The sequence below is a fragment of the Halichoerus grypus genome, chromosome 2 (genome assembly GCF_964656455.1).
Source record: "Halichoerus grypus chromosome 2, mHalGry1.hap1.1, whole genome shotgun sequence".
NCBI lineage: Eukaryota > Metazoa > Chordata > Mammalia > Carnivora > Phocidae > Halichoerus > Halichoerus grypus.
Window position 1 is genome coordinate 207,909,751 of NC_135713.1, and position 20,501 is coordinate 207,930,251.

The 20,501-nt window shown below is 67.2% G+C and overlaps 1 protein-coding gene across 11 annotated transcripts; it reads right to left on the bottom strand.

Annotated features, from left to right (window-relative positions):
- Positions 1-630: 630 nt before the first annotated feature.
- Positions 631-19,371, bottom strand: CEP131 (centrosomal protein 131). Of its 11 annotated transcripts, none has more exons than XM_078066253.1 (26): positions 19,075-19,368; positions 16,783-16,984; positions 15,947-16,050; positions 15,371-15,485; positions 14,970-15,097; positions 11,556-11,669; positions 10,836-10,991; positions 9,520-9,640; positions 9,001-9,114; positions 8,621-8,777; positions 8,079-8,179; positions 7,428-7,610; positions 6,903-7,085; positions 6,705-6,824; positions 6,395-6,520; positions 5,950-6,066; positions 4,743-4,845; positions 3,964-4,165; positions 3,583-3,690; positions 3,375-3,492; positions 3,144-3,218; positions 2,243-2,385; positions 1,990-2,167; positions 1,725-1,910; positions 967-1,027; positions 631-884 (listed from the first exon to the last, which is right to left on the bottom strand). In XM_078066253.1, the coding sequence occupies exons 2-25, from the start codon at positions 16,966-16,968 to the stop codon at positions 968-970; spliced, it is 3,198 nt and encodes a 1,065-aa protein (XP_077922379.1). In that variant the 5' UTR covers positions 16,969-16,984; positions 19,075-19,368; the 3' UTR covers positions 631-884; position 967. The 11 variants fall into 11 exon arrangements, with proteins under 11 accessions (XP_077922379.1, XP_077922374.1, XP_077922376.1 ...); XM_078066248.1 differs by having other exon boundaries at positions 1,714-1,910; positions 19,095-19,367; XM_078066250.1 differs by having other exon boundaries at positions 1,714-1,910; positions 9,520-9,637; positions 19,075-19,367.
- Between the last annotated feature and the right edge of the window lie 1,130 nt (positions 19,372-20,501).

A 20,501-nucleotide genomic window follows, 5' to 3' on the forward strand; every position in this document is an offset into this window, starting at 1 on the left:
GCACCCCAGGGCAGGGGACGGCAGTGACAGGGGAAGGCGGGCCCCACAGGTGAGCGCCCGGCAAGCTGCCTCAGCCCTCTGGGGCCGTGGGGCACGGCCTCCCCCCAGGGAGACGCAGGGAGACGCCCCGCGCGGGCTGGAGGGCCTTCCTGACCAGCTCGGGCTCCCCCAGCAGCCACAACAGAGGGAAGAGAGGTGCGTCCCCGAGAAGGAGCCCCCGCGGCCCTCCCCTCGCACTCCCCCTCCTGACTCTCAGGTGGGCCTCCCCCCTCCTCATGGGCAGGGCCTGTCCAGTGCCCACTCCTTGGGGGCTCCTGCCTGTCGCACGTCCGGGGGGGCGGGTCCTCAAGCGGGGGAAGGGCTACGTTGTCCCTGGCCATTGTGGGGGCCGGGGCAGCTGGAGAGCACAGGGGAAGAGCCCCTAAGCTCCTTCTGGGGGTGCGGCCGGCCAGCCAGGGAGCATTCTCTCTGCTGGGGGACTGGGACCAACCCAGGGCCCACAGCAGGCAGGGGGCACAGGGGGTCACGCTGAGAGCAGAGCTGGGCTGGGGACACCCCGCACCTGGCCTCCAGCCCCTGCCACCCCGGCCCCCGGCCCAGGAGAGAGAGACGAGGCAGGGGCACACAAAGTACTAAAAACACCTCTTTACTGTTCAAATGCAGCCATGGCGCTCTAGTGTCAGGATACTGAGCCCAGGGCACAGGGACGGAAGGGGGCGGTGGGGCCGGGGCCGGGCTGGGGTCCACCTCGCACCAGGGACCCCCGGCCTGGCTGTTGTCGGCCCGTCCGGGCTGTGGGCGGCGGGCGGTCACTTGGCGCTCGGGAATGGCCATCTGCGCTGCTCCAACAGCTCTTCCAGGTGGTCGGCCCGCTTCACCGCGGCCTGCAACGTGCCGTGCACCCGCAGTCAGGCCCGGTCGTTACCCCCCGCCCGCCCTCGGGCAGACCCGGCCTCGGGGACCCACCTCATGCTGTTTCCGGAGGCTGCGCACGGCCTCCTCCTTCTTCGCCAGGGCCAACTTCACCCTGCGGGGGAGTGCGTGGTGGGCCGCGGGCCAACGCCCTGGCCAGACCCCGCGGCCGGCATGCGGCTGAGTGCAGCGGGGGGGCCGGGACGGGCCTCCATCCTGGAAGAGCCGGTGGGGTGGCTGTGCTGCCCACCCCATCCCAGCGCTGCTGACCATGGGCACTGGGTCGTCCGGGGGCGTTGGTGACGAGCTGGGACCCCCACGGCCGACCCCGGGGCCACCGCCCACAGAACCAGCCTCAGTGAGTCAGAGCCCAGAGTGGGGATCCCGACACACGCCGGGAAGGCTCCCTGCTGAGATGAGGAAGCACCCCCCCAATGTCCGCCTCTCTGGAAGGACTAAGGGGTCCCGCAGGGCTGGGGGAGCTGCCCACCACTGAGCCCCCGGGGCTCCGACTCCCCCAGCACAGGGGCTGCTTCACCCAGGCCAGGGAGACGGGCCCTGGGCGCTCCTAGTGCTCAGCCAGCTGGGTCCTGCTGGGACGCCTGGTGCTCAGCCAGCCGGGCCCCGGCCACACGGAGCCCACCGCGGCGGCTGACGGCCCAGCTCTGCATCAGCTGCGAGGAGACGCAGACCCGCAGCCCTCTTCCCTTTTTCAGAGCCAGCGTCCTGCCGTCGGAGCTGTGGGGTCCCACCCCCTCCCCCCATGCTCCCCGAGGACCCCAAGTCCGGCCCCCAGCCCACCTCCCGTGCACCTCCTGCAGCTCGGCCTGCTTCTCCCGCGTGAGCTGCTCCAGCTCCAGCTGCTGGCGGGCCCGCAGCTCGGCCAGCTCGGCCCTGAGCTGCCGGGTCTCCTCCTCGGAGGCTGCCAGCCGGTCCGCAAACTCCCGGCGGAGCACCTCCGCCAGGCTGCCCCTCTCACTGACCAGCTGCTCGTTCACCTGGGCCGGCACGGGGCGGGAGTGAGCGGGTGGCCGGGGCGCGCTGGGGCCGCCGCCCGCCCCTTCCCACCCTGCTCACCGCCGTCAGGTGGGCCAGCTCCTTTTCCTTCTGCCGCACCAGGCCCTGCAGACGCTCGCTCTCCCCCTCCGCCTCCCCAAGGCGCCCCTTCAGCTCGGTGCACCGCTCCTGCAGCTTCCGCTCAGACTGCTCCAGCTCCGAGAGCTCCGTGTCGTACTTGTCCCGGATGCGCTGGACGCTGGCGGACAGGGGCAGGGTCAGGGCGCTCCGGGGACTCGGGGCCGTGCTGGGCACCGGTGGGAGAAGACCTCACCGGCTCTCCGCGGCCCTCTCGCTCTCCTCCCTGGCGCGCGTCATGTCAGCCTCCAGCCGGTGGATAACCAGCTCGATCTCCTTATCCCGGTCTCTCCGGATCTCCTCCCTCAGCTCCCGTTCCCGGTTCAGTAGCCATGCTTCCTGGGGGTGCACGGGGCTCGGTGGGGCTGGTGCAGGGTCGGCCGCAGGACACCCGGCTGGCGGGACCTGGCCCTGCCCTGCCCCTATCACCCCTTTGGTCAGACCCAGGGTGGGACGCAGCGCGAGCACCAGCAGCGCTGCCCGGGGCTGCTGTCCTGGGACTGAGGACAGAGCTGGACACCTCCAAGCCTGCGGACGGGGCGTGAGGGCCCAAATGGGGCAGGCTCTCGGAAGGCAATTTGGAAACTCCCATCAGGCTTCACACCACACTCTTGGAACCAGCTGCCCTGCATCTGCAAACATATCCCACAAACACAGTGACCCCCGTGCACGGTTACGGGGCAGACGGGGAGGCCGCTCGGCCACTGCTGAGGCTCTGTCACCAGGCCAAGGGGCATGGCCTCGTGCGGCCCTGTGCGCCTGTCCACCACGGCCTCGTTCCAGGAGTGCCTGGCAGTGCAGGCTGGTGCTTCCTGCAGAAAGCACCGGAAGATGAGGAGCGCAGCCACCTGGGCGAAGGGAGGGTGAGGAATGCCGCCTTCGCCATCAGAGGGATCCGCCCCGGCCCCCCGGTCTCTCCTGGAGCCCCCCCCCGAGAAGGGCTGAAGCAGCCCATTTGCATAGCGTGCACACAAGAGCACGACAACCAGTCCCTGAGCAGCCAGAACTGTGCCCACGGGGAGGCCACGGAAGGGGAACCCACACGTGGCTGTTCTGACGCCGGGGGTGCCGGGCAGGAGACTGCTTCCCGCTCCCACCTCCTTCTTGGTGCAGCTGGCCTCCCACATCTGTCGTTCGGCCTCCAGCTGGTCCTTCAGGGTCTTCATCTCCATCTGGGGGGCGGGCGGCACCGTGAGAGCAGGCCCTGAGCCCCCGGGGCGCGTGCCAGGCCGAGCTGGTTGGGGAGCCCGTCGCACGAGCCCAGGCTTGGCCCAGCGCCCCTCGCGGCCGCCAACCCGGCACCCCCAGAGTGGGCGCTCCCTGCGGACCTGGTGCCGGCACTCCTGCTCCTCTCTCCCCTTCTCGAACTCGGCCCTGAGAGCCCGGCCCTCGGCCGCGCTGCTCTCCTCCAGCTGCTGCCGCAGTTCCTCCAGCTCCGCCCGCTGCCTGTGGGCCGGCGAGAGCTCAGCACGCGCGGGGGGCGGCGCGGGGCGCGGGGCGACGCGGGGCGCGGGCGGGACCCCCTCCCGGGGGCACCTGGCCGCCTGCTGGCCCAGCCGCTCCTTCTCCTCGGCCACCTCGCCGTAGAGCCGCCGCCGCTGCTGCTGAAGGGCCCGCTGCTCCTGCTCCACGTGCTGCTCAAAGCTGTGGGACCGGAGGCTGGGAGGCTCGGCGCGGGGCTGGGGGCTCCCGCCATGGCCACCCGCCCGCGCCCGCACCGCCCGCACCGCCCGGTGCCACCTGCGGCCCTCACGGGGCTCGTCCTGCCCCCTGGGTCTCCTGCCCTGGCACCAGCCTCCGAGCGTCCGCCGTCCGCCCCCCCCACCGCCCTCCCGCGGGGTGCGGTGCATCCCAGCTCTGCTAGGCCTCAGCCCCCTCCTGTCCCTGGGCAACGCCCGCCCGGGCGGGGACACGCACCGCTGCTGGGCGCGCTCCCGCTCCTGCTGGCCCAGCGCCTCCTTCTCCCGCTGCAGGTGCTCCCGAAGCTCCTCCACCTGGCGCCCGAATCGCTGGGCCGCCCGTGAGTCCGCCCGCAGCAGCTCTGCCTCATGCAAGCTCTTGAGCTTCTTCACCTCCTGCTTGTGCTTGGCGATCAGCTTCTGGATCTCAGGCTCCAGGCCTGGAGGGAGGGCACCGCACCGCAGGGGCCTGCCCCTCAGTTCCTGGGCGGCCGGGGACCCCTGACCTCTGCCCACTATGCTGACCCCTGCCCCGGTGCTGCAGGGGACTCCCCGTTCTCCCCCACTGTGACACCAGGGCTGCAGCCCAGCCAGGGGATCCCCTACCCCGGCCACCCCAGAGACTCCAGCCCAAAGCACAGCTGAGCCCCCAGGCTCACCGTCCCTCCGCCCCACGGGGCTCCCCCAGGTGCAGGACTCCCCAGAGGAGGGATCACTGGGGAAGAGGGTGTCCGGGGGCAGGAGGGCTGGGCGCGGGCTGGGCGATAGCAGCCACAGTCCCAGGCGGCAGGGAACCCCGGCCCCCCCCACGCTCCCGCCTGGCACGCTCCCCTGGAAGGTGGAGGAGTTCACGGGGCAGAGGGAAGGCAAGCCCATCCTCCTGGACCCGCCCTTTGTCCTGGGTCCACCGTGGCTGTAACTCAAACCACCATCCTTTCTCAAAGACCCCCCGTGGCTGCCTCTGGGCCGTGTGGCCTGTCGGCCTCTGACCAGCTCTGGGGGGAGGCCGGTCCCCACCTCGGACTGTAATCTCCTTGATTTTTCGGGTTTTCTCATTGATCCACTTCTCCCTGCGGACTTTCTCGGTGGCGCTCATTAGTTCTTTGAGTTTCTTAATCTCCTGCCAGCAAGGAAACAGGAAATTCACAGAGCAGCTGTGAGGAAGGGGGGAGACGCACAGACCCCCGCCCTGGGCCCCCCCTGCCCTGCATGCGCCAGTGATCCTATTCTGCCCTCCCCAGACATGGAGGCAGGGTCCAGTCCGGAGGCCTGAGGTTGGGGGGAGGAATCGGCCTGCAGAGGCCCCACTGGGGTGCCCCTGAGTCCCCAGCCCTGGCTGTCCCCTGCAGTGGCTGGGGGGACTTTAAAAATGTTGGTGTGGGTGCCTGGGCAGCTCAGTCAGTGAAGCGTCTGACTCTTGATTTTGACTCGGGTCATCATCTCAGGGTCGTGGGATCAAGCCCCGCGTGGGGATCTCCACTCAGCACGGAGTCTGCTTGAGATTCTCCCTCGCCTCTGCCCCTCCTGCTTGTGCACGCCCTCTCTCTCCCTAATAAATAAATCTTAAAAATAAAAACAATGCCGGTGGCACGGCCCTGCAGGGTCAGCTCTGGGCCTGGGGACCATCGCTGCCCGCACCGTGGGTGGTGCAGCCGAGGGGGGGGGGCAGCCTGTGGACGGCAGCTGCCAGCAAAGCCGGATGAGGCAGGGGTCCGGTCATCGGCCGACAGAGCCAGGAGAAACACGTGCGGTCCCTCCGCCCAGGGGCCCAGGGCTGCAGCAGCTCAGGCTCGCACACGGCCGCGGGTGGGCAGGCGGTGGCTCCCCTGCGCCCTCCCTCCTCGTATGTGACACGCGAGGGGTCCTGCGAGCCCCTCGGCCCCCGCCCCAGGGTCTGGCACTCAGCGGGTCAGAGGGAAGCAGCAGCTCCAGTGGCAGGAGGGGACCGAGACTGGTGCTGGGGCGGCTCCCCCGTCCCCGGCCTGGCCCGCTGGCTGGCGCCCTGGGTGCGGGGTGCAGGCCCGAAACTCTCCCTGGCTCTGAGGCTGCATGGCGGCTCCCGGGGTCTCGTTCATGAGCCCCACGACTCTCATGCTCCGAGGCTGCCCTTTTCTGGGGCGGGCAGGCACGGACCCCCTCCCACGGGGGCTGAGCACACAGTGGGGCTGGAGGCCAGCTGCAGGGACAGCGGGGCAGAGCCGGCCAGCGCGGCCGAGGGGCTCACCAGCTCGTGCTGCTCCTGCACCTGGGCCTCCCTATCCTTGCACCTCTCGTTCCCCAGCTTCAGCTCTGCCAGGGCAGCCTCACACCTGTCGGCCAGGGCCTTCTTGTCCTCAATCAGCTGCAATCAAGGGCCGGGGCTAGAGCTGCCGCGCGACCACCGAGTGCCGAGAGCCTGCGGGGGGGCCCGGGGCGGGGGCCGCGGCCGCGGGGTGGGGGCGGATCACGGCAGTGGGGGGAGCACCCAGCGATGTCTCAGACCAGCCCATCAAACAGTTCCCACAGGGAGGGTGCCGCCCATTTCCACAGAAGGGAGGAGGCCCAGCGAGGAAGGCCCGTGGGCCTGGAAGTCTCCGTGAGGCCCAAGCCCGTCTGGAACCCGACGACCCCACGGGCCCAGCTGGCCCTGACCCCTCTCCCCTGGTGCCCCACGGCCCGGCCGGAGGTACCTGGTCGATGAAGGACAGGTGCCGCTGGATGGTGGCCTCGTAGTGGTCCCTCTGCTGGCGCAGCTGCCGGCCCAGCTCCTTCTCGGTCTCCTTGACCCGCCGCACGGTCAGGTCCCGCTGCTGCACCTGTGAGGGGCGCCAGGAGGAGCAGCTGGGCAGGGGGCGCCGGGAGGAGGAGACGGGGCAGGCGGAGGCCCTCCCAGGGAGCAGCGCCGGCAGGACCCACCCAGGCTGGTGAGCAGGGCCCGCGTGGTCACGGCCCCCCGCATGCGCGTGAGGATCTGCCGGGCTGGGTTGGCGGGGACGTTACCAGAGCTCTCTGCAGCAGCCCCACGGCCTGCTTCTTCTCCTCCACCTCCAGCTTCAGCCGCATCACAGATGCGCTCCCCATGGACGCGGGCTCCAGGCGCCCCTCCTGTGGCACCAGCCCCTGGAAAGGCAGTGCGCGTCAGGCAGGCCCCGGTCACCTGGGGAGGACCTGCCTTCCCTCCCTGGGGCCCCTCCACACCTGGGGCGCTGAGGCCGGCCGGTCCTGCCCCAACTTCTCCACCTCCATCTCGTGCAGGAAGCTCATGATACTCTGCAGCTTGGCCTCGGACAGCAGAGTCCCGTCTTCGGGGAGACCGGTGCACGTGCTGAGCTTCCCAAATTTCTCCAGGTTGTCGGCGGTCAGCGAGCTGGCATCGTCCTCCTACAGGGGAGCGGGCACAGCAGCAGGGGCCGTTGGGGTGGCCAAGGACGCTGGGCTGGGCCTCCAGGAGCCACTTAGGGACCCCGGGGCAGGGGAGGATGGGGAGGAGCGAGTGCAGGGACAGCTGGGGAAGGCGGCCGGACCTGGTGTGGAAGGAAGGGCCTCTCAGGCTGCCCAGAGGCTTGCGGGGCACTGCCGAGGGCACCAGGGGCAGAGAGGCGGCACCCACTCCCCACCCCAGGGTTACTCTGGGCGTCCTAACAAGCCCCATCTGGCCCTCATTAGGGTCCCGACTGAAGCAGGCAGGAGCCCCCGTGACCTGTGCGGACACAGCCCAGTCACCTCATCGCTCCAGGAGTATTTGTCCTTGTGGTAGGCCCTGGGGCAGGGCAGCGGCTCGGGTTCCTCCTCCAGCAGCTTGAGTGTGTCCAGCAGCTCATCCAGGGTTGCCCTGGACTCGGCCCTGCCCCTCACAGGGCCCACCACCTCCAGATCCTCACTGGCCACATCCCGGGAGCTGGCATCCTGCAGTGGACATGTAGGAGGGAGAACCACGAGGCCACTGGGGACCACCAGAGAGCCGTGGGGGGAGGCTGGGGGGAGATGGGGGGCCGCGAGAGGGGAGGCCTCCTCCGCACAGGCTCATGCCATGTAGCCACGTGGACCAGGCTCATCCCGACCCACCTCCAGGGAAACAAGAAGGATGACTGGGTGGGATGCCCCTGGGCCTGGCCTCCTCGCCCCTAACCTCTGAACTTCCTGCTCCCTTCTGTAGGCATGCACACGGGGCCCCACCCCAGAGCATCTGCGAACACCCAACAGGATTCCAGAGCAACCCATGAGACCCCATCCTGCACTGGACCAACAAGACCCATTCTGGGCAGGCTTTCCTGGCACCAGTGACCCCACGGCCACGGGGGTCAGGCTTGGGCCACCCAGGCACGGACGCCCCCTGAAGCTGAGGCCGGGGAGGGCAGACAGGAGGAGCCGTACGGACACCTGAGGCTTGTCGTCTGGAAACTTCCGGGGCTCTGGGGATGAGTTGGAGGCAGACTGGCAGGGGTCCTCTGGGCCTGCGGTTCGGAAGCCAGCCCCTGCGCAACACAGCACAGCATTGGCCCCCTACCGGCGTCCCCCCAGCTGGGGGCAGCAAGCCTGGGGAGCCCCTCAGAAGAGGCCACACAGGGGAGGCGGAGCACGTGACAGCAGGTGCCACGGCAGACTTCGCGCGGAACACAGGGAACGATCGGGAGCCCTGACCTGGGCTGAAGGGTCAGGGGAACAGGTGTGACCCCAAAACTCTTGGTCCCCCCCATCCAGCTCCAGAAGAAGAGGCGCAGGAGCAGAAAGGCAGGGCCTAAGGGTCTGCTGCACAGTGCAGCAGGGACACAGGGAGCTGGGGGACATCAGCAGAGGCCACAGCCCTCCAGAGGGAGGGGGCAGGGGTGTCCGCGCTGGGCTGGGGGCGGGGCGATGCCCTCGAGGGCGCAGAGCTGGGGCACGTGCAGGACGGCCTCCTGGCTCTGGGCGCTCACCGGCGTTGTTGGCCTTGTGGGTCTGCGGGGCGTGAGTGGTGCCCCCCGGTCTGGGGGCCGGCTCCCGGGCAGGCCGGGGCTTCTCTGGCTCCCGGGCCTCCTTCAGCAGCCCAGGCTCAGGGTCACCTGACTTCTGGGCTCGCTTCTGCTGCAGCTCCTGCCGTGAGGAGCACCTCTGAGCAGCCTCGCCTGGACACAACCAGGCCCCTCGTCCCCGCTATGCCCAGCTGCCCCGGGGCCCAACGTCCAGGGGCTTGGGGAAGGAGGGGTCAGGGAAGGCAGCAGGCAGGGGTCCCCCAGGGCACAGGGGGTGGACCCAGCAAGTGTCGTTTGCTGCCTTGGCACTGGGCTCCCCACGCTGCTCAGGCCACCCCGGGCACCTGAATGGCCGCTCGCCTAGCCTGGCGTGCCTTCTCCTCCCGGACCTTCCTCCTGGCCGCCTCCTTCTGCTGGTGCAGGCCCAGGAGCCCCTCTCCCAGCTGCTGCCGCTGCTCCTGTGGAAGCCAAAGCCATGGCTGGTCTGACTGGGAGGATGGAGTTGCCTGATCCAGACCTGGGCTTCCACAGGACCCCACGGCCCCCCGACCTGCAGTTTCTCTGCCCCAGAGAAGAGAAGCCTCCCTCCAGGCAGCCAGGGGCTCCTCCGGATGGGGAGACAGCCCTGCCTCTTGGAGCAGGGACCTGCAGCCGGAAACCCGCTCGGCCTGCTCGGCCCAGGGTGCCACTGGCAGGCATGTCCTGACATCCAGGCCCTGACTCAGGGCAGGAGGGAGCAGGGCCCCCAGCCGGGGTACAGACCCATGGGGCAATCCCAGGTTGCAGAAACCCCCGTGTATGTGGCTGGGACCCCTGGGACTCAGGCCTGCTTCCTCAGGGCACGGCTCTCACACGACGCTGACCTCTTGCTTGGATGCTAGCAGGTGCTCTCGGAAGGCAGCTCGGGCTCGGCGCCGCCGCACCTGCTCGCGGTACCAGCGCTGGATGGTGACGGCGGCCTGGTTCACCTGGTGGATAAACCTGCTGGGGGGGCAGCAGTGCTCAGGACAGAGGCTGGGCCCCGTGCGCCCGAGGCAGCTGAGCGACGGCCTCTCCCCTCCGCGTCCCCCCCGAAGGCCCAGGCGGGCAGAAAAGCCAACAGCCGCACGTTTCCGCAGAAACAAAAATGCCCATCCGCAGACGCTCATCAGTCGCCAGAAATGACCCCGAGGCCCGCGGCTGGGCTGTGGGTGAACGCTGCAGTCCCGACAGTGGACGCTATTCACGGACAGAGAGCCACACACCAGAGACGGGCCCCAGGCCTAGCGCTCCAGCCAGAGCATTCTAGAAGAGGCAAAGCCCTAAGGGGACAGCTGGGCATGGCCAGGGTCAGGCCTGGAGAAGCCGGATACAAGGCCTGCGGGTGGGGGGTCCTGGGGGTGACAGACGTTCCGTGTCTTGGTGGCTGCACGCAGGTGCCCAAGCTCACCACACCACATGCCGTATCACATGCGTGCATCTTACTGCCTGTCAATTCGAGTCAGAAAAGCTGAGTAAACTTGGCAAAGTCTTCCCCTTGACTCTCCGGACCATTTAAAGTCCCTAACGGAGCATCCAGGACACGGAGGGTCGCCGGCCCGGGGACGGGGCAGAGAGGGGCCCGTGCGGCTGACGCAGGGCCTGGGGGGTGCACGGAGCTGCAGGCTCCCGGCCTCACCCGCCCCTCCTCCAGGCCTGCTCCCCAGGCTCCAGGGGGACAGCGGCAGTGACCGTATCACCTGCAGCTTCCTGACCAGGAGCAACGCCGCCGTGGCCCGGGGGCCACCGCAGAAGGCGCCGTAAGATTGTTGGTGTTTTCTTTAGTTTCTGTATCTCCCTTCCACTTAATGCTTTTTTAATTAAGAGCTTTAGTGAGCTCTAACTGACGCTATGAAATTTACCCATCTTAAGTATACTGTTCCGTGATTTTGCATAAACTGACCCGCGTGTATGACCGCCAGTGTGACCCAGGTTTGGAACACTTCCATCACCTGGAAAAGACACCCGCCTCCCCCTGCTGTCCGCGGCCGCACGCGGCTGGGGCTGCACCTCCGCGGACTTGCCCCTTCTTCACACTTAGTACAAACGGGCCTGGACGACGTGGGCGCTTGTCCGCGTCCGTGTTTGAAAACAATTATTCAAGTGGACATTCCTACCACGGGAGCTTCAGGCCCCCTCCTGGCCCCCGGCCCCTGGTCACCTCTCGGCCTCCTCCTCTGTCACCTCCTTCCGTCTGAGCGGGCCCGGGGCGCCCCCGGCGCTGTTCTGGGCCGCGTGGCTGCTGTCGGCCAAGTTCTTGTGCGGCTTCGCGGAGCTGCTGCTCTCCCCCCCACCGGCGGCCGCCTTGAGGATGTTGCTAACAGGAAAGGGCAGGAAAGGGTCGCGGCCGCCGCCAGGCCCCCTCACAGCCCCGGCAGTCGGCTCGGCCTGCGAGCAGAGGGGGCAGCCGCGGCTTCATCCCAGGGGCCTTGGGCTGGAAGGAGGCACCCGCAGGACGTGAGCAGCGAGCGCCGCCTGCTCCCCCGTCCCGAATGTTAGCGGATCCCCCCACAGGGCCCATTTCGCGGCACCCAGGGCCAATGGGCTCTTTCCATTCAAAAAAGCAGAGGTCTCAAGAGTCGTGGGATCCCAGAGCCAGACAGTGACCTGAGACACCCCAGGGGCACTCCCTGCCTCCCAGTGTGCAGGGGGCGTGGGGCGACACCAGACTCAGCCAGCGGGCTGGAGACTCCAGGGGTGGCTGCGGCCTCCTCGGCAGGACCGCACGCCGGGGCTGAGCCCCAGGCCCGCCTGACTGCCCGCGCAGGTCCGGTCTGAATGTGGCCTCCCTGGTGCCCCTCGTGGGCACAGCCCACCCCAGTGCAGGCTGTTCACCGTGCACCAGCTCCCACACCCACCCCAGACCGGAGCCAGGCCTTACTTGAGAGAGGGAGCCGTGTGGTTGGAGCTCTTGGGGGGCGGCGCCTTGTCTGGGGGGGCGTAGTGGTTGTGCACCATGCTGGTGACGCAGTTGCCCACAGCGCCCTTGTTGCTCCTGCCGGAAGAGACCGGAGCGGCGTCAGGCTCCGGAGGCGGCAGAGCCCCGGGGCGTGCTCACCACGGCATCATCCAAGTGTCCCCGGGGGCCCCTCCACGGCCACCACACCGACAGTGGGGGCTTCTCGGGACCCGGGACAGCCCCGCCCGTGGCGTTCTACCGAGCAGAACCCGAGGTGGGCCGTGAAAACCCAGGCCCCTGACAGCGGACACACCTGCGGGTCACAGACCACCAGTCCACGGAGCACGGGCCTTTCTGTGCCGACGAGATGGGACAGGAGACACACAGGCCTCTCTGCCCGTCTCAAACCCACTGGAAGGAACACACATGGCACAGACACACGTGGACAAAGGGAATGTGGAGGAGAGAGCCGCAAACACGTGACCACAGCGTTTTATAGGATGAGAAACAGAAGGGCCAGTGTAAGTGACACGGTGAGGCAGGGAGGAGATGCCCAGGGCACGGGGACAGCTGCTGTGCCCCCCAGGACCCCACAGGGCACAGGAAGTGGAGATGCCCGGCTCTTCTAAAGCAACACTGCGACCCCTTCCTCATGGTTGGCACCCCGGCACCAAGCCCGTCCCTCGGCTCCAGACAGGAGGCTGGCTCTCCCGGTGTGTGCCCAGCAGGACGTCCCCACCCCCCACCCCTGGCGGGGCGCGCAGCCGGGAGACCAGAGACTCCCTCCCGGGAGAGACGAGCAGCCCAGAGAAGAGCCCCAGACGCTGACAGGTGCAGCCCCCGGGACGGCAGCCTGGCCCCTGCCCGGTCGCCCAGGCGTGAGCCGCCAGACAACTCGGAGGGCCTCCCTCGCAAGTGCTCTGCCAGACATCCGAGGACAGACGCACGTGCGAAGGGCTGACAAACAGGACAGGGCGTCTCCGAGAATCCATCCTGGCGACCAGGCTGTGCCAACACATGTTTAACAGCCTGTTCTCTGGGGGAAAAGCTCTTAATTTGTCGCGTTTGCCAATTTCAATATTCCCAGTGCGGCTGACTTGAGACGCGCGCGGAGTCGGGGCGAGCGCACAGCCCACCTCCTGAGCAGGTGCAGGAGGCCCGGCCGCCTGGTGTCGTCAGAGGGTGATTGAGAACCGCCACCCTCGGGAACAGAAGGAGCTTATGGGCCCGAGGACCACGCCGCTTGGCCACGCGGGGACGGAGGCAAGAGCAGGCCTGCAGCACGGGGGGACGCGGGGCCCCCGGGTCCCAGAGCTGAAGGCAGACTGTAGAGTCCATCCAGGAGGCCCGCCGGGCCAGCGACACACTCATGGGGGAGCAGAGCAAAGAAAGGGAAGAAAACCGCCACGGAAAACACAGGGCGACACCTGCTGGGACCGAGCAGCACGTGTCCGGGACGGGGGCCCCCGAGGCCAGCAGGCGAGTGGGGAGGACCCAGGGCGGAGGGCCGGCACCTCGAGATTCCACACGGGGAAGTGAGGGGGCGACACAAAGTGCTTCTAGAGAGAACACAGGACCCGGAAAAGGACCAGGCTCGGCACGGCAGAGGACTCCCCGGAGGCTGTCCTTGGAGCCCGCGCGACGGCTTTGGCGGCTCTGCCGACCAAACTCCGAGTCAGCTCGAGGGTGACGGCATCGTCAGGCACATGACAACCTAGCATCCTCGCCAGGAGCCTGCAGGAGGGCGTGCTCACAGACGACGGGGGGACGGAGGGCCCCCACGGAGGCAGGGGCGGCCGGGGGCAGCCCGTGGGCGCGAGCGTGCGGCCCACAGGGACGGTGGCCAGTCTGACCCGGGGCGGGGGGAGAAGCCAGGCTCCGAGGGGTTTCTCCAGAGCAAGGTGGACAGGGAGGGCCCCTGCTGTCGAGTGTGGGACACGTGGCTGGGACACAGACAACCAAGTGGGAAAATTTAACTCTGGAAAGACAGCAGCCTGTCCCAAATGTCGACAGCCCCCTGGGGCGCGGCACTGCTCTAAGAGAGGCGCACGTCTTCCCCAGGGCGCCCTCCTGACTGCAAACACAAGCATGACCCCTCAGTGTAAATGAGGGCCCTGCAGCCCAGGGAGGTTAAGTAACCTGCCCCAAGGCCCACAGCAAAAAAACAAACGAAAAAACCACGCGAAATCAGAATTCGGGCCAGGCAGAGCTGGTGCCGGTCCCTGAGTGGAAACACAACCACAGAGACTGAGGCGCATCCGCCGGGGCGGCCCTCCCAGGGCGGCGGGCGAAGGGAAGACGTGCTCGCGTGCAGTGCGGGCCACAGGAGAGCAAACCCTGCCCTCCACACAGAAGACAGTCAGCGATGAGCAACGCTGGTGTAGCTTTGACATACGCCTCCTAGAAAACACCAGAAACAGCCCGACAGCAGATGCCCCTGGGGAGCAGGACTCGGGGTGGGGAGGGAAGGGCACCGGGTCTGCTAATTTTCATCTTAAGTTTGTGGTCCAGCTCCACGTTTTAGCTGTGTGCATGCGTCACTGATAGAAATTACAATTAAATTTTCACTTAAATTCTCATGTCAAAAGCAAGAATTTTTGCTGCGCCGACTCTGGGGAACAGTTCCGGAGAACCTCTCTCAAAGACCGTTCCTTTGATAAAAGGCTGTCATGTTGGGAAATTCTTTCTCGCGCTGAAGCAAATGTATCTCCTTGTCCCTCTGCCCACGGCGAGGGGGACCAGCTCCCCTGACAGCCCAGGGCGGCCATGCTGAGCCCACTTTCCTCCACGGCTTCTCCAGGCCACCCGCCCATCCCGACGACTCCCGGCCAGCAGCCACATCGGCCGAGGCCACAGCCTGCCCGGCCCTCTGCAGACCCCACCACGGTGGCCATCGCTCCGCACGTGCCTGGTTCCGTCCCACTGTGGGCGGCACGGTTGAGCAGGGACCACCAGGGCCTGCACGCGGACCCACTGTTGGCACGCAGCGAGCAGGGATGGCCCAGGAAACAGGCTCTGCCCCTCCTGAGATGTGGAGGATGAGCCTTATACAATGTCCCGTGGCCCCACGCGACCCTCACCAGGCCCGACCTCTTTGGGAGCGAAGCCGGGCGTCTCGGGCCGTCTGGAGGCAAGCTGCCCCGCAGAGGAGAGAGCGGGTGGGGGTGTGCCCCGTCTGAGCTCCCCCCCAGGCCAGAAGAGCCCCTGCCTAGTGTGCAAGATGCCACCCTGCAGCCTCCTTCCCTGGGCCCTTGGGTGGAGAAGCCAGCCACTCATTCCCTCATTCATTCATTCATTCCAGTGCACACAGGTCCTGCCACGAATAAGACCAACGGCGCCCTCCTCCAGGGGCTTCAGGTGGCTGGGGCCACACGGAGCACCTACAGCAGGGCCCACCTGTTGTTGGCAGTGAAGTTGGGGGCCAGGGGAACGGTGCACTCTCTCTTCCGTGGGCCCACCGGCATGTCGACGGTGCTAGGACTCCGGGAGTCGGGTGGCAAGGTGAAGGCCCTGGGCTGGTCATCCTGTCGGTGACACGGTAGCCACCTCAGACCATGACGTGCTGCGCAGGCCACTGACCCCAAGCCCCTGGCGTGTCCCCACAGCCTCACCCACAGACGGGATGGCCCAGGAGGCTGGGAGTTTCTGTGCCCCTCCTCCGCCTGCCACGCTGTGATCAAAGCTGGCTAACACTGACCCCCTCCCCACTGCCGGCCCCGCCCACGGGTGCAGCCAGAACGAGGCAGGAACCAGCCGTCCCTCTGGAGGGACACTTAGACTCAGCCGCTGGCCCTTACCAGGACGTTCCACGTGGCTCCCTTCTCGCTGGGAGCCTTGCTCAGACCAGCCAGCCTCTTTCTCCCAGCGGAGCTGCCCTCGAAGAGGGTCAGGAAGTGGGGGCGCCCGGCCGGCCTGTGTCAGGAGAGGGGATGGCAGGCAGGGAGAGTCAGCCCGGGGAGGCCAGCTCCAGGAGCGCCGACGGGCGGGTCTTCCGAGGGGACGGGAGGGGCCAGGTCAGCACAGCAGAATCCTGTCCCCAAGCCCGTGGCTTGGCGCATCATTGCTTAGCTATAATCTGACAACCACACCTGAAGAAGGGGCTCCCACCTGAGCCACAGCCCCCCGACACCCACGCGAAGGGCGCAGCAGGGACAGAGGGAGAGAAGCAGGCAGGGGGACGCTGGCCTGGGGCTCCGCATCTCTACTCGCAGATACAACAGGGTAAGATGCATCCCGCCTGCCCGCCCCCCCTACCCCCCACAGGGCTGGCCTGAGTGCGGGTCACATCAGACCCCGGTGCCCAGCCTGGGCCCTACCTAATGAGGCTGGAAGGGGGGCTGACAGAGGCAGGAGAGGAGCGCGCTGGGGGCTACCTGAGGGGGCCGGTCCAGGCCTGGCTGGCTGGCGGCTGGTGGACCTGCGTGGTGCTGTTAGATCTGCGAAGGTTGTTGATGGTTCGGGAACCTCCGGGCCCCTCCTGTAAAAGGAAGAAACAAGCAACCCCATGGCGAAGGCTTCAGACACTCACCGGTTCACGCCGTGCCATGCCAGGCCTCGGAGAACGGATTTAGGGAGAGGAGAGAGGTCTCCTGGTTCTCGTGGACAACAGCAGCGTGGGGTCCTGGGCAGGGCCCGCTGAACTGGCCCAGGTCCTTGGCCTCTCGAAGCCTCGTCTTCCTCGAACAACATGGGAACCCAGCGTCCCTGGCTGGTGAGGGTCCGGGAGGAAGTGTGTGGGGTTTGGCCCGGGGGCTTTGGCAACGGCTGCCGGGCCTGGTCCTCATGGTCATCTGCTACCCTGAGGAGCGTGGCCACCCCATTCCGGCCAAGCGTCTGCTGCCGGCCTGCCCACCAGGCTTTCTTCAACGCCGCTGGGAGCTCATCTCCTCCCCCAAAGGTCACCCTGCTCCTCGAGGAAGCAAATAAATCCAATGTTGGCGGAGCAAGAAGGACCGAGAGGTCAGTGCCAGCAGGATTTAGGCTCTGCCTCGGGCCAGGCCGACCCTTGACCGACCCTGGCCTTGACCTCTTTGTGAGTTAGGTCTCTGGTCTACAAGCGGGAGTCCCCCCTGAGCTTGGGGCGGCCGCAGGCAAGGACAGGACAACAGACATGGGGGGTGCCTGTGGAAGGGTGGGGAGACTCTTCAGGAGGTGGGGGCAGCGCAGGGGCGGCGCAGGGACACCCGCACACCCCGGCCCCAGCACTCACCAGCGCCTTCCTCCTCGGCTCACTGCCCGTGACCACGGAGAAGGAGCGGGCGATGGGCTTGGCGGCGGAGGCACTGTTGGGGCGCCAGGTCACGGGTGGAGGGAGGCCGGTCAGGCTCAGGTCCACCCCTTCTGAGCTGCCCTCGGGGGCGCCGGAGGGACCGCTGGTGGCCCGGGAGCCCTTCATGGAGGCTGAGCAGGCCCTAAGCAGGCAAGAAATGCGGTGGGACGCCCTCTGAGGAGCCAGGCCTCCTCACACACCACCTCCCGCCAGGTCAGGGAGCCTGCGGCCAACCAGCCGCCTCCTCGCTGGGTGGGAGCGGGTCCCTTTGTCAGAGCAGGACCCGGAGCCGAAGCGACGGCTCTCCAGAGGGACCCTGCCCGAGGGTGGCCGGGGGCAGCACTGAACCCGCCGCCCGGGAGAGGCTTTCCACCCCTCTGAGCACCCTTCCTTCGTCTGTAAGACAGCTGTCACAAGTGCCTGGGGTCGTCCTGAGGCTCGGACAAGGCGGCTGTGAGGCTGGCCTGCAGGAGGCTCCATGGCAGACGCTCTAACTGGGACATGGTCTGAGTCACGCTGCCCGACCCAGGGTCCCCAACTCTGGTCCGCGGTCTGGCCATGGAACCCCTGCGCTTCCCCAGAGCCCCCTGGAGCACCCCGACTGTGGCATCTGCTCCTCACTTCTAGCCACCCCCCAGCACCAGCCACCCTTCTGTCTCCCTGGCTACCCCCTCTTCCCAACCCCTCAAGTCAGAGGGTCCCCAAGCTCAGCCCTGCCCTCCCCTCCACCCAGCCTCTCACCTGGGGGCCCACATCTGGCCTCCAGGATTCAGACAGAGGCTGACGGTTCCTGCCCCCCTCTGTTCCCTAATTCCTGACTCAAGACCAGCTGTGCATCTGGCGCCTCAGCCCCAAAAAGACCAAAGGAGAACCCTGACGTCTGCCTCTAGCTGCCCCCTCCCCAGGGGTCATGTAACCCAGACCATTGGTAACTGGCTCAGGCCAAGGACCTAGATCTCACGCTGACATCTTCCCTTCCCCACCACACCTGCTGCCGGTGCCCTCTCCCCATGCACCCCTTCCCTCCACAGCCTCTCCTAGAACCTGGACAAGCACAGTCCCTCCTGCAGCCCCTCCCCACGCGGCAGCCGGAGCTGATCTTTCTCCACCAGGTCTCAGATCACACTGCATCCCTGCCCAAAACCTTCCGAGGGCCCCCCGGCACAGAGAATAAAGTCTAAACACCCAACACCCCTCAGATCTGACCCTGCTCTCTCTGTGACCTCTTCACTGCCCCCCGTTGCCCCTCGCTCTGCTTCAGCCAAACCAGCCATCCTGCTGCTCCTCACACTGGGCCAGCCTGTTTCCATCGCAAGCCCATGCACCTGCAGCCCCTCTGCCTGGGGCCTCTTCCCCTGGGACGTCCCCGGGCTCCCCTTTCACTCACAGAGCCACCAGTCCCCATCACTTTGCTCCCTCCTCCCGCTCTGTTTTCCTTCACCTGGCCACACAGGTCGGTCTGCGTTGTCTCACTCCTCGTAAGAACATCAGCACCACGAGGACAGGGACCACGTAGCCCCGGCCCCTGGCACGTGGCAGGCACTCAAGCAACAGGAGTGGATGAGTGCATGAACCGGCAGCACCAGGAATGACCACGGAGGAAAGAGCACAGCCCTCCCTGCCACGGAGGACTCTGGTGGGCCAGCAGGCACACGCCATCACCACCCCAGGTTCAGTGCTGCAGCCTCCTCCACAAGCACATAGTGGGGGCCCCCTGGCCAGCGGCCAGCGCCTCTGTTCTCTAGAGTGGAGCACAGAACTGTCCCTGCCCTTCACTCATGCATTTCCGGTTGTGCGGTTGATTTTAACCCCCTCCTCTCCCCAGGGCACTGGCCACACCCAGCCGGACCCAGGCTGGCCGGACCCAGGCTGACCGGCCGGACCCAGGCTGGCCGGCTGAGCCGCTCAGGCAGCAGCAGCAGGGATGGTAAACACAGCCGCTCCCTGGAAACCTCCAGGCCAGACCTCGCCTTGCACACAAAGATGTCTGTCCCGGCACCCGAGCCTCTGCCCAGACTCCTCCACATGGGCTGACGCAGGACCCCCGGCCGCTCCTCCACCGAGCAGCTCCCAGTCCCCCAAAGGACTTGGCTGAAGGTGGTGGGACCCGAGACCGCCGACTGGACTCCACTCCCTCGCGCAGGCCCCCCGCCCGCCCTGCGCGGGGAGGAGACGGGGGAAAGCCTTCACCTGCGCGGGCCCGCACACCCGCATCCACGCGAGCCCCCTCACCTGCGCGGGGACCCCCTCACCGGCGCGAGCCGGGCCTGGGGCGCGGAGCCTGCGGGGCCGGCCGGCGGGGGGATGTGCGAGGCCCTCCCAGGGGGGACGCCCGGGCTCAGGCTTGGGGCGGGCAACCTCGCGCCGCGGCCCTGGCGCCGGCTTCGAGGCCCAGGTGACAATGAAGCGGCCGGGCCGCAGGGCGAGCGGCGGCAGCTAGCAACCAGCAACCAGCCGGGCACCTCCTCCCCCGTCCGTCACGGGGGCCCGCCTTTCCTGCCGCGCCGCCTCCGGATCGGCCGTCCGCTTGCCCGCTCCGGCCGTCCGCAGAGCTCATTGGGCGCCTGGCTGTCCTTCGGGACGCCCGGCGTGGGAGGAGCCGCGGAGAGTAGAGCCCGCCCACCCCGCCAGGGGCAGCGGGCCGTCGATTGGGCCAGCCGGAGAGGGCGTGGCCTCGGCTAGCGCGGGGCGGGACGTGGGCGGAGCCTCAGGGAGGAGAAGGAGCGGGCGCGGCGTGGGCTGCGTGGCGCTCGGGGCATCGTTCCCCGGGACCCAGCCGGCCTGCGCCGACACCCAGGCGGTCCCGGGCGCCCAGTCTCTGGTCACCCACACCGTCCCCGGACTCCCACGCGGTCCCGGGTTCCCACGCCGTCTCCGGGCTCCCACGCAGCCCCCGCTCGCCCACAATCTCTGGTCGCCCACACCGTCCCCCAGGCTCCCACGACGTCCCCGGTCGCCCACGCTCTCCCCCGGACTCCCACGCGCTCCCCGGGCTACCACACCATCCCCACTCGCCCACGGGATTCCAGGCTCCCTCCTGGCTGAGGCACAACTGGACACGTGGGTCCTGCTGCACAGCCCCTCCCGACAAACCTCCAGATAGAGCTGGCACCTGCATGTCCCAGGGGCACGCTGGTGCCCTCTCTCAGGCAGCCCTGCCCCAGGACCCGGTCACCGACCCTGCACCCGAGGCCCACCGCCCTTCATCTTGTCAAGACCGTGCGGTGGTTTCATATCTAGGTCTATGGTTCAACTGAGATTTTAAGGTGTGAAGTATGGGACGAATTTTGTGTGTGTGCATGGATGTCAAATTATCCCCATACCACCTGTTAGGTTATCCTCTCTCCACTGAAGTACCTCCACACTCCCGTGGAAAATCAATTGACCACATTTGCATGGGTCTGTCTCTGAACTGTCTACACTGGCCCACTGATCTGTGTCTGAACTCTCACCACCACCACCCTCCATTAGTGCTGCTGACGGTAAATGTTCAAATCAGGTAGTGGGAGTCCTCTTTGTTCTTTCTCAAAATTACCTTGGCTGTTCAATTTATTTTAACTTTTCCTATAAATTTTAGTATCAGCTTGTCACCACCTACAAAAAAACCCAGCTGGAATTTTGATGAGGATTATGTTTTTTTTTAAGATTTTGTCAGAGAG